The sequence below is a fragment of the Lottia gigantea genome, assembly GCF_000327385.1.
Source record: "Lottia gigantea unplaced genomic scaffold LOTGIsca_8, whole genome shotgun sequence".
NCBI classification, from domain to species: Eukaryota; Metazoa; Mollusca; class Gastropoda; family Lottiidae; genus Lottia; species Lottia gigantea.
Window position 1 is genome coordinate 109702 of NW_008710662.1, and position 24584 is coordinate 134285.

The 24584-nt window shown below is 30.5% G+C and overlaps 1 protein-coding gene across 1 annotated transcript in view; it reads right to left on the reverse strand.

Annotated features, from left to right (window-relative positions):
• The window catches only part of LOTGIDRAFT_108137 (hypothetical protein), a gene marked incomplete at both ends in the record, with an annotated part of 58260 nt that overhangs the window by 23924 nt on the left and 9752 nt on the right, over positions 1 to 24584 (reverse strand). The window contains one exon of the mRNA XM_009066802.1: positions 24225 to 24337. Coding sequence (XP_009065050.1) covers positions 24225 to 24337 — 113 coding nt within the window. The remainder of the gene's footprint in view (positions 1 to 24224; positions 24338 to 24584) is intronic.

The following is a 24584-nucleotide window of genomic DNA, read 5'->3' on the forward strand; positions in this document are numbered from 1 at the left end:
AGTAGGAATCAATGTGAAAAAACCTATACATTTGTTGATGATTTTATACTGCTATTTTTTTCAATTTTTCTTTAAATTCTGTAAACAAATGCATTTGTGCATCAAATTCCACGTATGTAAGCTTATAGGCTTTGCAAAAAATAAAGAGAGAAAAAATTATTGAAATGATAAACTGTTATCATTGAGTTATCGTGATAAACAGTCATCAAATTGTTATCATGATAAACAGAAATCAAATTGGCCATAAGAAATTAGGCAGGCATGCACCTTTTATTCTTTCAACAATTGAGCTCAAATTTAACAATTGTCTTATCAATATTTCTTATGATATGCACCTTGATAAAAAAAAGATGAAAAAACTGTGATAGTTAATAAAACCATTGAAAAATTTAAAGTTAAAGGGGCAATGTGCCATTTTGGAGGTTGATTTGAGTCCTGAAAATAAATAGTCTTCAGAAGTACTAGAAATGGTACGAAAATCACAAAATTCCTAGGAATTTGATTGACTTTTCCTATATATGTCTTTTCTATAGATCACAGAGTATCATAATTTGACAAGTCATCATTTTAACATTCAACTGCTGATAATTCTGGACACACGTGGATTTGAAGGCTCAAATTTCAATGGTGAGCTGTGAACCTATTACTGATTAGCTTAGCTAAAAAATTCCAGTTTCTGAGACTAAAGTATGATTGGTCAAAAAATGGCCCATCTGTCCCTTTAAGATTCAAATTTAACATTTTTCTTATCAAAATTTCTCATGATATGCACTTCTGGGAGATAAAATAACATGAAAAAATGGTAAAATGAAAGAAAGTATTGATTTCATGATAAACTGTTATCATATTGTTATCAAAAATTTAAGAAAATTATTCCTGGCTATAGGTACAAACTGTACAAGTGGTTCTTTCTATTTTTATCAAAGTTACAAATTATTCCTGATTTTCATAATTTTAGAAGTTATAATGAACAGAAGTTTGTAGTCTAGATTGTGCTATTTATAAAATCATTTTAATTATTAAGACACAATAATTAGACCATTAGAAAGAAAAGTATTTTAATTATGACAACATGTTTTAATTAGGTTGGAATTGTTCTTAAAAGAAACCACAAATAGAAAAGATAACTTTTAAAGGAGGTCAGACACTAAATTTCAATTAAATTGCATCAAGAAACATTAACCAATGTTGAAACTATTTTCAGGAGGAACAAATTGTGAATCCCTTAGTGCCTAAATGATTCAGATCAACATGTTTTTATGTGATTTCTGAATTAGCAGGCTTAGGCATAGGCTTAGCAACTAAAATAAATGAAAGATTTTGTAGAGCAAAATTGGGAGACATGTTATTGATTTATTTACCTATTTGCCATAAGAGATAAGTATTTTGAGTCAAACTTTTGAGTCAACTAGCATAAGGGAAAAATATTTGGGATATTAACTGCTGGCAGTTCTACTTAAAGATAGAAATTGTTATAAAAAACAAAAGATACAAGATAAGTTTTAAGAGTACCTAATAACTTTATGTTAGAAATTATACACCAAAACCAACTGTTTGTTTCACACAGAAATATATCAATATCAAACATTATTCTTCATTTACATTAGCTACACAATCAAATACAAACATAAATACACAATATTCTACATGGCAATCTTCCTAAAATCTGAACACACTGGAGGCCAACTGCTCTTTTCTCAGTTTTCATTCTAGCACTGAATGAACATACCCCAGAGGTTGTATGGGTCAGCTATTTACAGGAGGCGGGGCTATCAGTCAAAAAATCAACTGACAGAAGCACGCTAATGGTTGTTTGATGAACTCAGTTGAGATATCTTTTAACTAATAATAACATGTGAATTGGGGAGAATGTAGTTCGATACCCACCTAGTAATTGAGAAGCTAAGTTGAAATCTATTGTAGTAGAGGACTGACTAACTATTATAAATATTGTGTAGTGTTATAGAGAAGAGTTGTTGGGATGCTAGGGTTAAGTTAGATGTACAGTGGTAATGGTGTTCACACTGTGTGATAATGTTTACTTCAAGAAGAACAATGTAGTTAAACATTAGTTAATCTAAAAGCACACATTACTGTTGTCTGTGTACTAGTGTTTGATAGACAAACTTGGTTAGTAAACTGACAACATTGTGGAGTGGAAGAGGTTTAATAGTCAACTGGTGGTCCTTCATACAACTTGTTGTTAAACTTGATTTAGTTGTTTACTGTGTTTAGTTAGAATAGTGTCTCTAAACGGAACTTTTTATCTATTTTTACGGTATGTATAACACATAACTATCAGATTTTTCAAATTCATTAGAATCAACAGTCAACAGTTTTGAGTTAGTATAAGATTGAAGTGGTTCCTGGAATTCATTTGTATCTTGAGAATTTAAGTGGAATTACTTGTAAGTCAGTTGTTACCTTGATTCCTGCAAAAACTTTCTCACTAGAAATATTAAACAAGGCATCTGAATTAATTGACAATGAGTTGTTTTGCCAAAATATAAACTATGTTATCCTAAACTTGTAGAACCTAAGCTAACAATCCTTTATATATAGAAAACATCACAAGAGTGTAAATTTTAAAGTAGAATTGTCTACAATCAGAAGCAAAAATATTTTTTCTTCAAATTTGTTTACCAATAAGCTCAGTGGAATCAAAAGAAATAATAATTCAAGAAATATAACCAAATATTTTTATTTAACAAAGTTAGATATAACCAAGATAACCAAAGTTTGTCATAATTTACAGTTGGAAATGTTTTGAAAACTTGATAAATACATAAATGACATAAAACTTGTTGATTTTACAATATCCTGGGTTATAAAGATAAAACTGTCATTTTGATGAAAAAAAATCAAATTTCAAATGTTTCCCCTTAAAATTTTGTCCTTGATATTATCATTGAAAAGAGTTCATGTTTTTTTTTTCTTGAAACAGTTTACAATGTATTCTGAAAGATTAATTTATTGAAATCCAAGCCATCCTTTAAGTTTGAATTGAAATATAATCCATTTAGAATAATGTCAAGAAAAAAATTGATTAACTGAGCTTTCTTATCATTGAGTAGCCAGAACATGACAACCTTCACAAAATATCCTTTACTTTAATGACATGTTCTTTTATATCTTATCAAACATGTCTGAAATTGGCCATCTCTCTCTCCAACTGAGAATAATACAGTAAGTATATATAGTAAGATGCCCCAGGCTAGAGGATCAGTAAGTCTTAAGACAGTAGGGAAGAATATATCAGCCACAATAATCTTATAAAAACAATAGAGGTATTTAGTATAATATGTTTATTAGTCAGATAGACGTGTCTGGTAGACTGGCTGTCTATGTAGATATAATATAGTCTTAACAGATTATAACTTCATCTAGTTTTATTTCAACTAAATAAATTCTCTAGTCAATCTGATTATCAAATATTGTTGACTTAACTTTAGTTATTCTATACACAAGTCAATACCTAGTTTCAACAATTTGCATAATTTAGCATAAATCATCATAATAATATTGACCTTTCTGATTATTATATTATAATCTTAAAATAAACTCAAGAGGGGACGACTCAGGGGGTCAAAGGTTATGAGAAGGCCAAATAATGACCATATAAACCAAAATCTATTGAAAATTTCAAACCAAGCTATTTAATGTTCTGGTAGAAAATTGTTGCTGAACTTGTTTGGCTGCGTATGGTTTATTCTTTGAAAATGACATTAGGACTGATATATGCTTAGCTAATTGAGTTTTTTTTAAATAATTCCACATTAACTCCCTTCCAGCGCTGGTAAAGAATAAAATTTAGTAAAAAAAAAAGTAAGAAATTTGTAGGTTGACAATGTTATAAACTAAGTGTTCGAAAGGATATTTTAGTTCAGTGTTATTCGATCACTGCCATTATTCTATTGCTTAAGGCTACTGGATTTTCATCTTTAAGATCTCTAAGGTAGAAGCTATATCTTGTAGCCAGTAGACAGTAATCTGATCAGACTAAGACAAGGGATTAATTAAGGAAGTAAGCAAGGTGCCATCAAGGTAAAACTTTGATCTTGGATATTAATGAGAACTATAAATCTACACCTCATCAATAAGCTTCATCTAACAGTCTTCAGGGAAATATTGAAATATCAGACATCATTAATTAGGATGATGGTTAAAATCAAAGAAAACAGCTAAAAAGTACTATAAAACTATGATAATATACTAGTTTATTACTATTATAGTAGTTATAATTTAACATTTATTATATCAGGCGCCACTAAAACTCATAAATTATAATCAATGCTAGTTGTTGAAATATGATCTTCAAACCAATCTGGTCCTAAATTTACAGCTGACATAAATGATGATAGTCTGATAAAAAATCTTTGTTTTGGCCTTTCAAATCTGTTTTGTGCAGTTAATAACTATAGTATTAATTCAAATTGGCATAAATCAAGCATAACATGTTACATGTTCAATGAATATCTACAAGTCTGGTGACAAAAATGAACATTTACATGTATCTTAATGAATCTCCCAAAATTTCAGGATCTATCAATTTACAGATGTGTGATTTATTTGACCAATCATACCTTAATCTCAGAAATGTGAATTTCTTTAGCTAAGCCAATCTGTAATAGTGTCCACAGCTCACCATCGAAATTTGAGCCTTCAAATTAAAGTGCGTCCAGAATTATTTGTGTTAGAAATAATTTAAGAAATTCCCAGTTCGAGATATATTTGAAGGAATAAAACGATTTTTGAAGTTAATTTACATATATTTAAGACTCAAATCAACCCCTCAAAATTGCGCACTGTCCCTTTAAGCAGAATTCTTCAATATCACAAATGGCATAATTTATTTGGTCCGAAACTGCCTGTCCCCTCTTGGAACTTCAACTAATAAATAAAGATTAAGAAACTCTAAAACAAATGTATTTAACATTATAAACCTACATCAGAGTATGTCCAATCATATTATGATAAAAGAACCCCGCCAAGAAAACATGTCTTCCATTGTTTCAATAAAGTAAACAAAATAACAAAGTTGAAATAACTTCATGTCTACTTGTAAACAAATTTGTGTATTAACTGACGACCACAAGTCCAAAATATTGTTCAAATATTGATAAGTCGCGACCAGTTTATAAGAAATAAACCTAGGTAAACTGGGAATATTACAAAGACATGGGAAAAAGTAGGCTTGATAAACATAGCAGAAAGACATTAGTAGCTGGTCTAAAAAAACCTACTAGAATGTGCTTAGATTTTGGGTATTTGTTTTTTAAAATGATGAAATGCCTATTTAAACTATAAGAGTCTAGAGCAGTAGTTAGACATGTGTTATCCAATATTGACTAACTGACTTGTTACGACTTCATTACAAAGCTCAATACTTGTTTTAAAATTCCTTTCAATCCATAAGACATGTTTGTAAATTTCAACTTTCAAAACTTCAATTAAAAATACACAGAAAAAATGTCCTCTAAGTTAATCCCCGCTAAACTGAAAAGGAGGAAAAAACAGTGGATTTGTGAATAGCAGACTAAATACATAATTAGATGTTAAAAAAGGCATGACCAGAGTAAGATTGGCGACATAAAGAAAACACGACCGGGTACAAAAAAAGTTCAACGACAAACTTTTCCTTAGTTTACAAAACATAAAAATACCATGTATTGCATTTGTGCATTTACCAGAGTCACATAATGTATAATCTGCCATTAACTAGAAAGGATCTCAGTTGAAAATAGTCGGTAGAGTGAAATGTTATGCTCTTTTTAACAGTAAATAAAATGACTGTAAGTATGTACAGCTGTTTGACTTTGTTGAAATGTACAATAAGTTTGATCAACACTAGACCTATTATATAGTTCACTATTCTTACAAACCAATTCATTAATTTGTGATGTTCAGTTTTGGTAGATTACAAATATTCCGATTTTCAATTTTAACCAAATTTGTGTTGATCAAGTGGTTTCTGATTTTTAACAATACTTCAGATTTAAACAACGATGTCTAAGACTAACAATTTATCGAAGTTGAGCTTTATAATACATGTAAGTATTGGGCATAGCTAGTGACACCTGATGTTACTCAGATATTAGGTTTGTCAACTCAGCCTCTCTTATAGAATATCCAGATGGTTAAAATTCTTTCTAAGAACAAGAAACTGATCATTTTTATAAATACAAAACCTATTTCTTATATTGCAATTTTAACCTACACTTAAAAAGTTAATTTCAGTTTTAATTTATTGACATTTGAAACCATGGCTGGGAATTCAGATAATTTTAAACATTTGTCATTTCCATGTGTTTCTTATTTGCTTATCTTTAACTCAGTCATTTTCATTTGAAGGATTGTACTTGACAGTTTCTGATTTATATTTGTGTTTAAATGAACTTGATATTCTTTCTGATATAATGACCTGCTTCAATAAATAAAACATCCAGACCTCCCTCCATCCTCACTCCATTCAAACCTAAGAGTTTTTATCAATCAATTTCATCTTATACCACTTAAAATTCTTCACCAATATTCACCACTAATGTTAGGAGAGAAAAAGTTTGGAATGCCACAGGTTATCAATTTAAGAAATAAATCTTTTTTATTTTACTCCATGCTCTTTATTCATAACATGGCATGGCACTTGAAAAGTTAAGCTTGGGGGATAAATCAAGGAGACATGTTTCAACCTTGTTTTTTTAACTATATCATTAACAATCTTTCTATTGTATATTTACAGGTTTTTGTGGTGTAGGGTATAATATACCCTCCTATTTAGAAGATGAATGGCGAAGAGAATGAAAAGATTCAGTGCCCCACCCATGTTGCGGCAATACCCTGATCCCTCTAAACCTCCCTCCGGAGAGGACGAACAATTCACTCTAAATGATGGTTGTAGTAAAAAAGTGAAAACATCTCAATCATTTGAGTCTTTATTTGATAATGAAAGTTTAAGTGATGTCATCATCAGTTTAAATGGTGGACAGAATATTTTCCATGCCCATAAAATGATCTTGAGTATGAAAAGTGAAGTATTGAGTGATCTAATCAATAAGTTAGTGATTGAAATGGGAGTGAAACCAACATTGGAATTGCAAGAAAGTAGTGATTGTAGTCCAGTGTTCAGTCGCTTTCTGTATTTTATATATAGTGGTGCCGTGTGGTTACATCGTGATTATGTAATACCGTTATCTAAACTGGCTCATAAATACTCAGTCAGTTCATTAGCCTCACATTGTGAAAGTTATATTCAACAACTTCTAATAACAACTAGTTTTAACGTAACAGACGCACAACTAGCAAAAGGTTTTAGTGTGGAGGCTATTCTAGATCTGAGTGATAATCTGGTTCATCCGGAAGAAGTGCGTAAAATAGCATTCCGTGTTTTATGTGCGAGATTTCGTGAACTTAGTAAAAGTGCTTGTTGGACTAATAGTAAATGGGAGACGGTACGTGATTTGATTCGAGACAATGAGTGTGATGATGAAAACTTAGTATTAATGGCCGCCACGGACTGGATGAAGAAAAATAAAATCAGTGACAAAAAGCAAATTGAAGCAATATTATCAAACATTCGCTACCCATTGTTAAATCGACGTGTTTTATATCAGTTACAGAAAAACTATGCTTTCAAGAAGTTTCCTCAAGTACAGGAACTCTTACTGGAAGCTATGAAATATCATTGTTTTAAGGAACTACCGGAGGCTAAAGATGATTTTTATGGTGTACAATATTTATCACGTCAAAGATTTGCCACTCAAATGACGTCAGTGGAACAGACTAATCCCTCAGTGACATTGACAGATTGTATGTCAGAGCAGCAATCAGTGCATGACAAACTAACTACTAAAAGTTGATGGAATTTCACCTTGAAAAAAAAATTCAAAGTTGTGGAAAAGATATCTTTCATTTTGATATAGATAGTTAAATGGCAAAATATGTGTCAATATACACGAAGTTGTGCAAGTGACAAAGAAAGTTTTGAAAAACTGATCAACATTTTGTATGATTCAAATTATTGGTGGAATTGTTTATTATATAAATAATATTAAATCATTTGTGTTTTTTTCTTACCAAAACCATTACAAAAAACAATCAAATCAAAATCCAATTTCAGATATTATGCAATCTTGATCTTAATAAGATCCTTGATAGTTAACCAATCGAGAACACTCTTAAATGCGATAAGGGAATCTTTTATTGAGCATAGTATATGATTCGTTGAAACTTAAATGATCCAGAACAAGAGATGCATCATAATTTAATCAGATCATAGATTGCATGTAGAGTCAACAGCAAAAAAGACCGGAAACATAACATTCAGATTTGCATTTTTATCAGATCATGTAGGCAGATTGTAACTTTCATTCATGGTAATAGTTTGATAAATGATTTTCTCCAAGAAAAACTAAGTACATTAATAGCTATAACCAGAGATATAAATCATCTCTTTTAAAAATCAACCACTTTTTTGTTTTAAGAAAAAATCCAACTGTCAGTATCCTGTAGAGAAGTAAATGGAAAATAAAATGGACTGCCTAGCGCGGATTATGATGTCAAAATAAGATTTCTGATGTTTAACATTCTTAATAAAGAAGGAGAAAAAATTCTGTTTAAGTCGAAGGTGCCATAATGTCTGTAGTGATAGAAAATGATGGAGATTAAAGGTAGTTAATGTGGGTAATATGGAAGAACTATTTCTAAAGATTTTCCTGTTATTAGAATCATTCTGAAAATGGCAGATCTGAACAAATTTAATTCTTAATGGTAGAGAATGACATTAATTTCTGAAATGTTTTCAAAGACAAAAAATATGATTGAGAATTGCAGGAATACAATTATTAGAATCCCAAGACTGCTTTTATTTCATTACATGCTGCCTGTCTTTCTGGACATATGTTTGCTAAGAGAAGTTGAAATATAAGGAAATTTTCCTTCCATTAAGACTGACTAATTTTCAAATTTTTCATCTTGAATGATTAAGGTTATTTGAGAGAATTGAAGGAAGCCAAATATTCTTGTTGATAAATTTGATTAGTCAAGTCATTTTTTTACTTTATCAATTACATTGATTGTTTTAATAGTGATTCTAAAGTTTCTTACTTCTATATAGAGTGTGTGTTTGTTGTTGAACAGTTAAGATGGATGTGGTGCCAGGCAGGGTATGCTTACTCTTCTGGACACCTGATAGCACTTTTCAGTTTGAAATACTTACTCACTTATGATTGATATACTTTCTCATTTGAAAAGTTCATTAGCTACTATCAATAATTTGTCAAAACGTTGTTTTACAGATTTTGAGTATCGTGTTGCATTTTGGATTGTTAGTACTGTCTATTTATTCAATAGAGATTTGGATTGGAAACTGAATAAATAAGGACATGTGATTGTAAGGACATGAACACAGGGGTTACCAATATCAAAACACAATAACTACCGTAGACTGCTGTCTCAAGGGTTAAATTCTAAATGACTCGTACCACTTTGATTAATCAAAATACCTGCTGATGTGGATGGATCACTGCACCACATTTCAAATAAAACTGACAGAGCAAGTCTTACTTGGTACTTTCAATTTTTTCAGGTATAATTTATTAAATTAACTAAGTTCTATTTTGTTTGATGTTAATTTTATCAGATAAGATGTAATTTTCTTTGATGTCATAGTTTATTATTTGAAATAAATAAAAGCCATTGTCTTAAAAGATAAAAGATAAACAGAAAAACAAAAAGATAAGTTAACAATAGAGTTATAGTAAGATAACAATAAAACAAATCGTTCTTTCTTCCTCTTTCTCTCTGAACAGTCAATAAGAAGCTTATAGTGCATTTTTTTTTTATCTCTAATGAGGATGTGTCATTCTGTGCATAAATAAAAGTGATTAGACAATATTTTATCAAATATATTCTGAGATAAGATTTGAACAACATTGTATTCAGACATACATTTACAGTTAGATCGCAAATCAGCCATCTTGTTTCATTAGAGTTTACCACAGTTGATAACTTTTGGAAAACAAGGCCCTGTTCCACACAAAATCTTACCATCAATTTTGTCCGAAGTATGATGTTTCTCAATGTAAAATTCTACACTTATGACAAATTTTTTGTGGAAAGGGGCCCAGATGATCAAATGTTCAAAATCAGAAAGGTCAACACATATTTCATCTGGAAAAAGACTTGTAAGTAACAATTTATTTCTTAAAAGATACATATCAAAAGTCTGTTATGAGTCTCTTAATTTAAAAAAAAACTTTCCTCAATGAACAGTGCATAAGTGTTGTCCTTTGTCCTTCATCATTAGTCTAAGGATGATCAGAAAACCAGGACTTAAAACTCGTTTTTATTTCATAAACCATATCATTTCCTTACACTTAAATAATGAAATTATTTTATTCACCATCAATGTATTTCAACAAGAAAATAAATAATTTCTGTCCTTAAATCAACATAGGTTACCATTATCTCAATTATAGACTAGAACATGATAATATTGATTATACTACATTCTTACCAATACAAATAAATTCTAGAAATTTCAGATTCAATTCTTATTTCATCACAACCTGGTGTCATATAATCGCTGTTCAATTTAAAACTACTCTCTATTCTTGAAAACAACAATAGTCAAATGATAATAAGAGTGAAATATGAGCCAATGTTTAAATCTGAAGTTTGAAGGAGGTGAATTAAAAGAGTATTTGAAGAAGTCAGGATGTCTTCTGGTTCAAGTGGAGCAGACGTAAATTAAGAATTGGGAGAGTTCATTGATTAGATAATGGTGGTCAGTTTACATTCTTATCAACCAATTTATACATCCATTAGTTTACAAGGTCAGCTAATTCTTAGATCAAATACTCAATATTTTTACCAAAAGCTTTGTTGGCCACTATGAAGACAGATAATGTTGTGTCTGAGAAATAAACAGATTGCAGGGAAAAGCTGAACATAATAAAAGTAAACTTTACTTTGCAAACTGGAATGTAAAATGCAATACATGTAAAGGCTGGGAAAGCAAATGCTAAATACAGAATGTTCTTATTGTTTTGGTGTGAAGACATTGGTTTTCAAACACCAACTAAAAACAAAGCAACTTAAAAAGTATTAAATAGTTTTGATGTTCTAGAGCATAACCACAAGATACTTTTAGTGATACAATCAGATGAAATATGAGACACCATTTTCTAGATTTTGGTCTGTAGTTTCCATACAATTGAACACCTTACTTTTGCCATTCTACTTTTAAAAAATGAGACCGTCCCTCATAAGACACATCACCCACAGTCAGTCAGACCACAGAAACAACTCATTTCATATTCTAAATCTGATTTTAAAAGGCCTTGACTTTCAAAGCATGGGTGGAGACTGAAAATTGCCTGAAACCCTGATACTACAGTCTGTTTGAAGTCAGTTCCTAGAGAATAGTTCAACACTAATGGTACTATTAATCTTTATCCTTAACATAGACACATTTACTTTGACATTTACAAACACAGAACACAGGCAACATTTAAACTTTTGAAAGCAGACAAAATTTACTATCATGAAGCCAGAGTTATTACTTTAGATTAACAGGAATTAAAGTCTTAAAGTGGCACAGTTCAGATTGTCTTTTCATGTTATTGGATAACAACTTTAAAGATTATTGTGACTGAACCTTAGTTGTTATCTTTTCATGTCACCGGTTCATGTTATGGTGACATAATTTTCAGAAGGTGACCCATTGTTGTTCTTTTCTTGATAGATTTTGAGCTTTTTAAATTGTAGTTTCCATGGATCTCTGAAATTTTTCAATCGATCAACAATGAGAACAGACATGACAAACAATACCTGAAAAGTTTTTATAGAGTACAAATACCATAACAAAACTGGTATATTGGTATTGGTTTCAATCAGACAGGACTGACAAAAACACTTAATACCATAGATTTTAGTACAATTCTCAACCATTTAGGTCTATTTGCAAAGTCATTACCAAACTTCAGATTCATAGAACCATTTTTGTCACATAAGTTGGACAATAGCAACTTGAAGACTATCGATGAAGAACAAGAAAAGTTGTTCAGTGTGAGTTTCAAATTTGTTTGTGCTTTTAGTGTGATTAGGTGTGTTTTATAGGTGTGTGTGTGTTAAATTGAAATCTAATGAAAATACAGCAATTCTGTACCAGAAAATACAGCAATTTCTATATCAGTAAATACAGCGATTTCTGTACCAGTACTGTTGGTAATCTTGAAACAAGCTTGACCATTAAGCAGTATCATTAAGAATCAAACCTGATGAACAGACAGAATTTTAGATTGAGTTCTACAATACACAATTTACTCTCTTTAAATGTTTTTAAAAGCAGCAGACCTGATAATGTAGTATAATAGTTAGAAAAACTGATGGTTATAGATAACTATTAGATTACATGTTTCTGCTTTATTTCATAGAGAATCACAGAAACGCAATGTTTAAATGTTATGATGGGAAAGTTTTAATACCAACCTCACCAGACTTAATTTAAGTTGATTTTCTATTTAAACACAATCATATTTATTGCTTATAGGTCAGACAGATTGAGACCACTTTAAATTGAGCAGTTCAACTGTAATATTGGATTTCAAATAGGCATGAGAAATAACATACATTTAAAACTGTTCTGGCTGGAAACAATTCAATTGATTTTTTTATTATAAGAATCAAATATCAATTCCGACTGCTGGTTTGAGTTAACACAGAATCTAAACATAACCTTTTCCTATACATAAGAAAGATAATCTTCACAATGCTCAATGTATTACAAACTTTGTCTTATACCTTGACTACAATAGCCACTGTTCTTGTATCAGGGAATGAGCTGATTTGATTGTTTTGTATGCCACCGAATACAGCCAAATCAGAGCCCTTGACAGAATTACTTAAATATAAATAAATATTATGACTTATTATTTACAGAATTTCTGTCAAGGGCTTTGATTGGCTGTATTCAACAGTGTACAATCCAATCAAATGCATTTACAATCTTCCATGAAACAAAAAAGGTGGCTATTGTAGTCATGTTTGCAATACCTTATTGTCCATTGTGAAGATGAAGAAAGATGAGGTTAGAAAACTACTGAAACCTCTTGCCCATCACTAAATGATATATTCACCCTTAAACACTTCAGGAAACATTCCAAATGTCAAATATTTAGCAGTACAGTAACAATCGCCAGTGTGAAATATTCAACCTTCAGTCATATACTTCTTTTGAACTTTTTTGGTGATAATGAACAATATTACCACAAGTTTTGGAAAAATATAGCTAGTATTCTTCCTTCTAGAGTGATTACAATTTACAAGAACAAGTGCAATATAACATGAAATTTTTGTTTGTTCAATATTCACATTAAACATTAAATAAGTTTTAATGTTGATGATTATTATGTAGAACTGGTGAATAATAATCACATAGAAACTATTGAATGTGTATCATCAGGGAATCAGAAGAATTTTATAAGAAAGCAGACAGAACTCTCATTCCAAATAGATAATCAGCATAAATTCTACATAAAATCTAACTGGGGAAATAAGAGAAATGGAAAAGATAGATTCCTTTAAATCACAAGATGATTTTATTATTAACAAATAACTTTTTTTGGCCATTTCTAAATAAATTGATGTAACTAATTGAAGAATTGTGTAATAATGTAAATCCCACTGCTACATGAGATGTGCTGTTTGATAGATCAGGAGGAAGGATATGGGTTGAAAGTTATACAAATCTATCAGTTTTGATGAGAAATGTATTGGATTTGGAGAAGAAATGGTTATGAAAATGGATTAGATAGTGGTTGGGAGTTGAGAGGTGATTGAATTAATAGATGGGTATGATGAAATTCTGTTTTATTGATAATAAACTAGTTGATATATTGATCTAATCTAAAATAATATTAACCTTATACAATTCTATTTCCTATTTATTAAATACCTCTTGGCTTCAACCAGTAATCCTATTTGATATCTGTCATCCATATTTATATGCTTTATCTAATGACTAATCATGGTCCAATATGTTTAGAGCAACATTTTAAGGTATTATACAGTCTAAACTTTCATGTTACCAATAACACATACTCTTTCTGTATCAGATAGTGAAATCAATAACACAAATAGCACTGATAGATCTCTATGCATTTTAAGAATATTTTTCTATTATAATTTTCAAGATAGCTTGCCAGGCAAGGTAACATAAGCCCACTGGCAGCTGGCAATAATGAAAACCTTTATTGACTAAAATTATATTGAAGACATTCATAATAATATAAAATTTCTCGTATTGAAGCTCTTCATTAATGGACTGATATCTCATCATTATATACATGCATACCCAGTTTCATCACTGTCTGATAAAAACTGTATCCCCTATCGTGTTTACAAGCCAAATTCGACATGTTTTAATGAGTCAAGGGCAATTACTCAAAAATCATTCATCTTAAACCAGCCAAATTCGAACTTGACCAAAATCTCATCAATATATACATGCATATTACCAAATATCATCAAGATTGGATAAAAACTGTATTTTCTATCATCTTACTAAGCAAAATTTTATCCGTTTTAACTAAACCAAGGGCAATAACTCAAAAAATGTTCATAAAAAATGAGCCAAATTCGAACTTGATCGAGATCTCATCAATATATACATGCCTACCAAGTTTTATTAAAATTGGATAAAAAATGTAGCCCCTTTCATGTTTACAACAATTGTGAACAGACGGATCTACCAGGGACCATGACAATATGGAAATGTGGGTGTATAAATTCCATAAGATTTTCCCTTGTAAATCTCCTTCAATCTCTATTTACCACTGATAGATAAATTTCTTTTTCTTTTTCACATTATTCAAATCCATAGAATATTCTCTCTTTGATGTCCTATAATCTCATACAAGACATTTCAAGATCCTGACATCTCATGGCAATAACTTCTTAGATCACTAATAAGGAAATGGTTAGAGCAGAACAGTATTGACTAAAATAAATTGTCACATTGGATTAAAAAAAAATTAACCATCCTCTTAAATTTAGTTGAAAGCTGCATGTTCATGAAGGTAAGAAGGGTGATATCATTAACCAGGAATCAATATGAAAGGTTATGTTACACAATATTTCCACCATTCCTTTTTAAAGTCTGTGGTTCCTGTAATTCCAGCAGACTTTGACCCAAATAAAGTATAACTATTGCAAATACTTTTCATGCTAAATAATTTGCAAAAATGACATTAGTGGAATTACTGGAATAACAGATATCCCACATGGACAGACATCATCTATATGAAACAACCCACCAAAAGGAACCAAATTTTCATAAATCAATCCATTCCTAATTTTTTATTTCTCTCCCCATTTCATAATAGAATAAATGAAAACCTTTGGAATGGACATTTTGGATATTATAGTCATTGACAACAGAAAGTTAAGAAACCCACCAAAATCAAAGTCAAATTCCAAGAAGTCTTCCTACAAATTAATTGTTTCTCTTACTTTCGATTTCTCTGCTGAGTTTATAATTGACACTGTAGTTCTAGAAATCCCATGATAATAAGTTTCAGATCACTTACAAAGAATCATGATAAAAAACCGATATTGAACTGAGATCTAATGATGTCACATAGAGAAGATGTTTAAATTTCACTATCTAATTTGACTACTGATTAAAGTGCTGCTATGTCAGTTAAGACAAATAAACTGACAGTCTATGTCACCATAAAGTCTGATTCTGCCTTTTGATTCAATAAAAAATAAATGATATTGCTTGAAATTGTTACTCAATAACAATTACTTGTAACAATTACTTGTGACAATTACTTTTGAGAATGGCAGAACTACGATTTTCTACTCATCAAAAGTTTATTTAGTCTTATGCTTGCATTTCCCTTAAAGAGACAGTATATACCAGCTTCAAAATAATAAAATATGTGCTCTTTCTCCTTCTGTACACATATTCATAAGTTTTGTTAAAATTGTAAATGAACTCTAGGTTTTTCCATTGATATCTTTCAAGGGAGTAAAGAGATTGTGCTGCATTCCTTCTTTCCTTAGACACTCAGACAATGCTAGTTATGGTAAGATATGGTAAAGTGATGGTCAGATATGGTAAAGATGGTAGAGTGATGGTCAGATATGGTATTAAAGTAATGGTCAGATATGGTATTAAAGTAATGGTCAGATAATGGTAAAGTGATGGTCAGATATGGTAAAGATGGTAAAGTGATGGTCAGATATGGTATTAAAGTGATGGTCAGATATGGTAAAGTGATGGTCAGATATGGTATTAAAGTGATGGTCAGATATGGTAAAGTGATGGTCAAACATGGTAAAGTGATGGTCAAATATAACACTTAGAGTGATTTTATTGTTTTACTTTTAGAGATGATACCTTTAAATTTTTTTCTTTTTCAGTGCTCAAAACATTCATATCTTTTAAGATACAGACAATATTTCAGATGGCAGTATCACTAATTTCTTGATCTCCAAATGATCCGAACAAATTGTTCTTTATAACATCTACTCTACAACTCAATTATAGTTTGATGAAGCTTTCAAAAACTAGTAATTCTCACTGTCAAATAGATTTTTATTGCAGAAACCTGTCTCACTGTAGATAATTTGGAGGTCTGTAATGTTATCCTGGCGTCAGACTGGATAATTTTCTCAAATTGGTCATAATTTTCGTATATTCATCTCATAAACAGCTTTACGTCAAGTTTTTATTCCAATGTGCTTAAATCATAGTTAAAAATAAAGTCACAAATGTCAATGCTTTTCACAATTCAATAATTTTATTGCTTTTTTGGCTTGTCTGCTGCTCTCTAGCTGATAATTTGATATTGTTAATTTAAGTGCTTCTCACTGTACAGAAATGGTTGGAAATCTGAAAGCTTTTTTAATAGCACCATGTTTTATCTACAGAACCAGAAATCTCTTAAACAGTGCAGGTCTCAAACATGGATTATCACTTAAATAGCATTGACCAATATCATATTTTTTATGAAAAAATGCAAATCAAATTTTGTATATGGAATGGTAGAGAAAAAAAGCTATCTGTGTCCTTCAGAGACTAAAAAAACCTGTTGTAAGACATTCAAAAATGTCTGGTTCATTGAACAACTGTAGGTCAAAAATTACAAAATTAATCCTGTTTTAACTTTCAGAACCATATCCGAACAAGCTATATAAAGATTATAAAGCACAACTACAACTACTAATGGTAACATAATAATGAACAGGAGCAAGGAATCTAGTCACCCATTTCAAAATTCTCAGTAACAATATTCTTCTGAAGATGACCTTCACCAAGATTAATGAGAAAATATGGTACATGAGACCTCACTATATACAAATAACATGTATATTGTATGTAAACAAAATTAATGACCATTTACTCCCAATTAAGACCTTAAAGGAATACTACCACTTAGAATGGATTTCTCTGCTGAGTTTATAATTGACACTGTAGTTCTAGAAATCCCATGATAATAAGTTTCAGATCACTTACAAAGAATCATGATAAAAAACCGATATTGAACTGAGATCTAATGATGTCACATAGAGAAGATGTTTAAATTTCACTATCTAATTTGACTACTGATTAAAGTGCTGCTATGTCAGTTAAGACAAATAAACTGACAGTCTATGTCACCATAAAGTCTGATTCTGCCTTTTGATTCAATGCTTCTAAGCATGTTTCAAAATTACTTAGTTTAATGGATTATTACTTAGTTTAATGGATTATTACTTAGTTTAATGGATTATTACTTAGTTTAATGGATTATTACTTAGTTTAATGGATTTATTGGATTATTGAGAGATTCTGTCATTTAGTTTTGACCACTGATGAAACAAAGAATCATTTTGGTCAAGTTATCCAGAGGACATCCAAAGAGATAGTGTACCTTTAAGTTAACCTCCAAAACAACTTAAACCAGGATTAGATGTAGTCACAATATATATGGTTTCTAATTTCTTATCTTTTCTGTCTTTCTAAACAAGTCAAATAACATTCCTCTACTAATTCTTTACCTTATATTATCTCTTTATAAAAGATAACAATTAAATGTAAATTAATTGAAAGGTGGAACAAGAGCCAAGTTTAACATCATTCTGGAATATATATTTTATCATCTAGGTCTACTCATAAAGGAACTTAACTTTTTCCAAATTAAATGAAATAATTTTGATCAGGAAAAGATTTCAAAATTGTATGACTTGACATCATTTGCATAGTTGCATTAAAACAATGGTGGTTGTGGATTCTAATATCAGTCAGTGAACTTGAATAATTCATCTTCCTTCATTATTACAGTCCAGCCAGCCTCCAATGTGTTAATGGGTTCAACAGGAAATGTCTATTCCAAAATGTTAGGTCAAGGACCATCTGCTGGAAAAGAACCTCATAAGCCTAAGTTGTTATCCTTGAAAAATATCAATATGGATATGTTTCTTCCTTTCTTACTGACCAAGTTCTCAGTTTCTCTTTTTAAAGAGCAGCAATTTTACTTTAAAAGATGTACACCCAGATACCCAGATTCTACAACAGAAACTAGCAGTTCAGATTATTAGTACTGTGGTTATTTATTTATGACAAAGGTTTAATGCCAGAGGTTTGAAGGATTTTTTTTTTATTTTGTATCTCGAATCTCCTTGATCAAAACATACACTCACAACTAGTTCTTCCAGGAACCACTTACAGGAATCAGACAGACAGAGTTCCGAAATGCATTAACTAACAATTTACCAAAAAGGCCATTATTTTGGTTGAAGAGTGGTCGACTTTAAGAACTAAGAGACAAGGCGAGTTAATTAGATATATATAGAGAAGATAGAATCAATAGAAATATAGAAGTAATGTTGACAATATAACTACAGTTCAAACTATTTAATCAATCTTACAGCTTTATTTCTTTCATAAAGTCTACACCAAACCTCCATCTAAAATCATTATTTCAACTAGAACCTCACAAATTATTTCCATCTTTCTTTCACATTATTGATCAATTTCACTTATTTTATCTTCCTCTGGTTATATCATTTAAACTTAGATTCTTATTTTGAAAGTTTTTTTTTTCATCACAGTTTATCAAACACATCTTGTTAATCATTTTCAATCAGGCACACTTCAGCTTTCAAGGGCCTACTTCTCTAAAACTAACTTAAATAAAATCCACATCTTAAGAAATTCAGTAATCTGATAACAAAACTAATTCCAAATCAGTTTTAGAGGATCCTTTCTACTTGGCCAAACCTCTTGGCATTGATCTTTCTTAGATTATCCGTAAGCTTACCCATTTACAGCTGGGTCAACTGGAATTATGAGTGAAGATGACTTATTCAAGGTCACCAGACTATCACACGCCGATCGAGATTAGAACCCACAGCTGCTATTTGCTCGTAACCAAGTAAATGACGTCATGTAAAGAAACATATAACATTTCTAAAACGTAGAAGGGACATTTCATAAGTGATATGTATGGATATCACAGTTAATCTCTAGCTAGGACATGACTTTAGAAAAAAGAAAAAAGTTTGAAAGAAACATTCACATCTTATGGGGATAACATATTTAAAACCTCGCATAAAAATATGATGATATTTGATCATCTGTTTTGAAATCAAATTTTGACACCTTAATATCTAGCACTTCAAACTTTACCTTAAAGCCTATATCATATTTACTAGCTTTTATAACCCATGATTATATTACTGTAAATAAATATCAACCAACCTTGATATAACTTGTCCTATTATTTTATATTGACTTTTATGATATAAAAATATAATTAAACAATAATGATAGAGATAATATTACTGTTAGTTAATCTACTACAGTAAACAATAGCTTGATAATGCTACCCAATAGTTTTCCTGCATTAGCCGTAAGACAGTAAATTCATAGATTGAGGAACTAAATTATTTCTATGAATAGGATCTGGTTTTATATCTCTGCATTTTCACAATGTCCTTGGCAGAAAAATTGTAAACTGTGTACTCTAGGGCTATGATTGACTGTATTCGCTAGAATATAATCCAATCAAATTGCTGTATTTACAAACTTCTGGTATATGAAATGGCTATTGCAGTTAGGGTAATCAAAGCAGTATGTAATAACTTGACATTATGAAGATGAGGACTGACATGTGAAATAGATGGAAACTGAGGCCCGGTGTCCTATAGGCTGTTCATTTAAAAGGATCACATTTTCAACAAGACACCTAGATATATTTAGTTATATTGAAGAATTAACCTTCAATTGCATCTACACATACCTAATATGTATATCAATAACATATTACAGAACTTCCATTTAAAGTGATACTACGTCTCAGAATGAACATAAAATTTAATTCTCAAGAATGGTCAATATGAGTATATATTCATCAGTGAACTTACCTGGTGTCATAAAGTTATAACAGAATCCTTGTTAAATCTAGAAAATTGGAAAAATCATAAAACCAAGTAATTATTGAAAAAGGCTTAATCATACTATTGATAGTTAATTGCATATTTTACTAAGTTTTTTGAATTTATCGGATTATATAAGAATACTGTTATGTTATTTATGACACCAGGCATAACTACTGATGAATATATGCTCTTATTGGTCAAGTTTAAAATTTTTAAATTTTATGTTTATTCTTAGACGTAGTATCCCTTTAAGGGATTCAGAAAGTTTTTTTGTATATAAACACAGGACACTTTTTCTAGAAAAATTGGAAGAATAGACGACAACCATTAATCGAAATAAGGCCAAAATAGTCAGAAAGCCTTTCCAATCAGCAACATGTACCTATATAAGGTAATGTATTTCTCAAGAAATCATAGAGTCCTCAAAATAATAAAATTCAATATAAGATAATATAATTAGTATATAGAATAGTATTTATTGACAAAATAATTCTAGTTTATAAAATCAAATGTATTATTCATAATGTGTCTTTTGATTGACATCTTTAGAGTGTCCACAATGTTAGTTCATTCATTATTCAATATAATTCAGTCAGTTAGTCTGTATATTTGACAGTAATTCTTTCAATTGATGAGACATCAGTTTTTCACTGTTTTTTAAGTAATATGAAACTGATTAATGATTTGACTATGAAATAACTAATATTAAGATCAGGCAACCAATACCAAATGCAGACATCAGTTCTGGCAGTAAATGGGAGCAATGGTGGCTCAGTGAGTTAGACTCTTGCTCACTAACCCAAAGGTTCGAATTCCAATCCCGGCATAGATCGAGATGATACTTTCAGATTTTTCAACCAGGTCTCCTCCGATCAGTGATGTAGTTAAGAGGAGCTGACATGGAAAAAGCGTTCAGTCGTTCAGATGAGACAATAAACCAAGGCTCTGTGTGCTACATCTACATAGAGATCCTCGACAGTTGGAAATCAGAAAACTGGGACATAAAAACTCCATTCATTTCATTTTATAGATTTGTCATACAAATTTAATGCCTTATTGATAATTTCCTTAATTCATAAACTAGAATTTTTATGCCTTAAAAACTATCTAATATCTTACTGATATCGGGATCCACTGTGGCAGGTTAATACATGCTAACCCTTTTGGAACACTTGATGTATATCTTTGATTGGGTTTGTCAACTTGGCATCTCTTTGGGGAGTTCACATAATCATAATAACTTGACTATACATATATTTTTTGGGAAAATCAAAAGGAAAATATTTTCAAAGAAAGTATCTGTGTACTTTGTAGGAATTTTACTATGTAGCCTAACTATCTGTATGGTTTGGGCTATGCAGCGAAGGAATTGGCAACCGACGAACAACTGTAAGTTCAGAATGAACATTCTCAACTACCTGTAAATACAAACAGTACTAGTTTATCACTATACTGTAGTTATGATAACTGTAGTTTTAGAGTTCAGTTAGTAATAAAAAATAATCTTTATCTAATCTGCCTATCATTTCATGTCTTTCAAGTTAGGAAAGTGATAGAAATATTTCGAGTTGTTTATATTTTTTGAAACAGATGGTAGAGTGTAGATATGGTCTACCAGTGAGTTCAGTTTATCTTAGTTAATTTACATAGTGATAGAAATACATTTATCTTAACCACCAGTTATAAATACCACTGTTGATAAACGACACACCTTGAGCATGAAGGCATTCGTATGATCCAAAATTCAAAGCAGTGGTCCAACAATTATGTATGTTAAAGAAAATCGCACTAAAAAAGGTACAATCGAAAGGATTTTATTGTTCAGAAACACCTAATACCATTCTTTGATTGGGTATATCAACTTAATTAAACAATGGTTCCATCAATATGGATTAATAGGAATGTATGGATTAGTGGAAATGCTGCTATCTTCATGACACCTTATACCAATTTACAACTGGGTTTTTCAATGTGATAAGAGAGTGGTCCCTACCATCTTTGCAAGAGTTGTGCCAACTAATTGCTACATTAATTTAATCAATGTAAGACTGTAATGCAAAAACGACTTCCTGGCATTCTATTGTAACAAATGATTTATAAGATGAGGTTATAGGGGCTGTATTGGAAAACTAAAATCAGTAAACAGAGACCCTGTGTGCTATAGGCTGTGCACATTAAAGATCTCATGTAGGAATGATATAATAAAATATTGAGTAAATTCTACTGTCCTCTCAAAATTTTCCCTCATAGTGCACTGCATGGCTTTACCCATCCATATTAGTCATTTCAGGTTCAGAAAAAAGGACAATTAAGGAAAACATGAAAAGGGAGAGAACCATGTATACACCTGTTAGAATATTCTCAGCTTGAAAAACATTATTATATACCACCCAGAGTTAGTTATATATCTTAATCACAGTTTCAAATACTCCATTAAATAGAAGAAAAAACTGCAGGTGAGAGATAAATGATGCATGTTAAGCCAATCTTAACAAAATTTTGAACCTCAAGAACGTCAATAACATTAACATCAAATACTACAGAACATTAGTAATGTATATTACATGATGTCTGTTGTTTTTTTTATCAATCTGGTTATGTCATTGTGCTGTATCATGTAGACAGTAAACATAATCAACTGCCAATATATATATAGTTTCTGCATGAAAAGAAGCACATACAGACATGTTCAAGAAAATATTTCAATTCTGATACTGTTCAGTTGAAGAAATCAAAACTGTTTTTGCCTTACTTTAGGCATTTACAAATAGCTGCTAAGATCCTAACATCATATACTCTTTGTGTATTTATTCAGTCTAATTAAAAATCGTTTTTTTTATTATTAGTTATTTATTTTTAATATAGCCACTTCAATACAGGTCTAAGGACTGTCCTCTTAAACATTTATCTAAATTCCCTTTTGAACTAACCCTGCTTTAACCAATCAAATTTCTGCACTCTCCAGATTAGGTCATTTAGAGGAATACTTAAGAGGACAGTCTTTAGACCCTAACTGAAGGGGCTATATTAAAACTGATAAAAAACATAAGTAAACATTGTCGTCCAAGTCTTAAATATAAGTAAACATTTCAAATGTGACTTGTCATCCAAGTCTTAAATATAAGTAAACATTTCAAATGTTACTTGTCGTCCAAGTCTCAAATATAAGTAAACATTTCAAACGTGACTTGTCGTCCAAGTCTTAAATATAAGTAAACATTTCGAATGTGACTTGTCATCCAAGTCTTAAATATAAATAAAGATTTCCAATGTGACGTGTCGTCCAAGTCTTAAATATAAGTAAAGATTTCAAATGCGACTTGTCGTTCAAGTCTTAAATATAAGTAAACATTTAGAATGTGACTTGTCGTCCAAGTCTTATACATAAGTAAACTTTTTAAACGTGACTTGTCGTCCAAGTCTTAAATATAAGTAAACATTTCGAATGTGACATGGATGTAAAATGATAAATGTCTTCAAGTGGTTAAAATCTGGTATTACAATTGTGTTTTAAGAGTAAAAGAGTTCTAATCATTTTATTGCTTGCTTTTCTTATTCAAAGCAGTTTTATAGTTGCTAACATGTTTTAAGTATAAAATAATAAAGAGTGTTGTTATCAGATATATATTTTGTGTTTTAAAGATAATCTTGGTAAATTTGTATCATAAAATATTATCCTATATGTTGAAAATGTACAAAAAGTGCTTATCTAATAGAGTGCAGTGCTAGCGTCTGAGATATCTTGATGTTAAAATGTTTTGCTTATTTTATTGTAAATAATAAAGAAAACTTACTTATAAACATCTTTTGGTTCCTCTATAATTTTTAATATTCTCACTTTCCATGCTTCAAGTTCATCTTTTTCCATCTGAGATTCTACAGCTGCTAAAGCCTGTTCTGGTCGAATCTAAAACACATAAAGGGGATTAATTAAAAAAAATGGCAATTTTAATCATTTTCATTCATATTTCAGCTTATAAACATTTTTTTAAGCAAAACAGATACATCATTCTATTTCTATTTTCCAACTTCCAGAACAATGTCTACTTTGAGTTGGACTCATTGGGAAGCAAACAACATCTGATCAGAAATTGGGCATGGAGACTTAATTTTTTTCTGTAACCAGTTTCTTGAAAATGTCCTTATCATTTGAT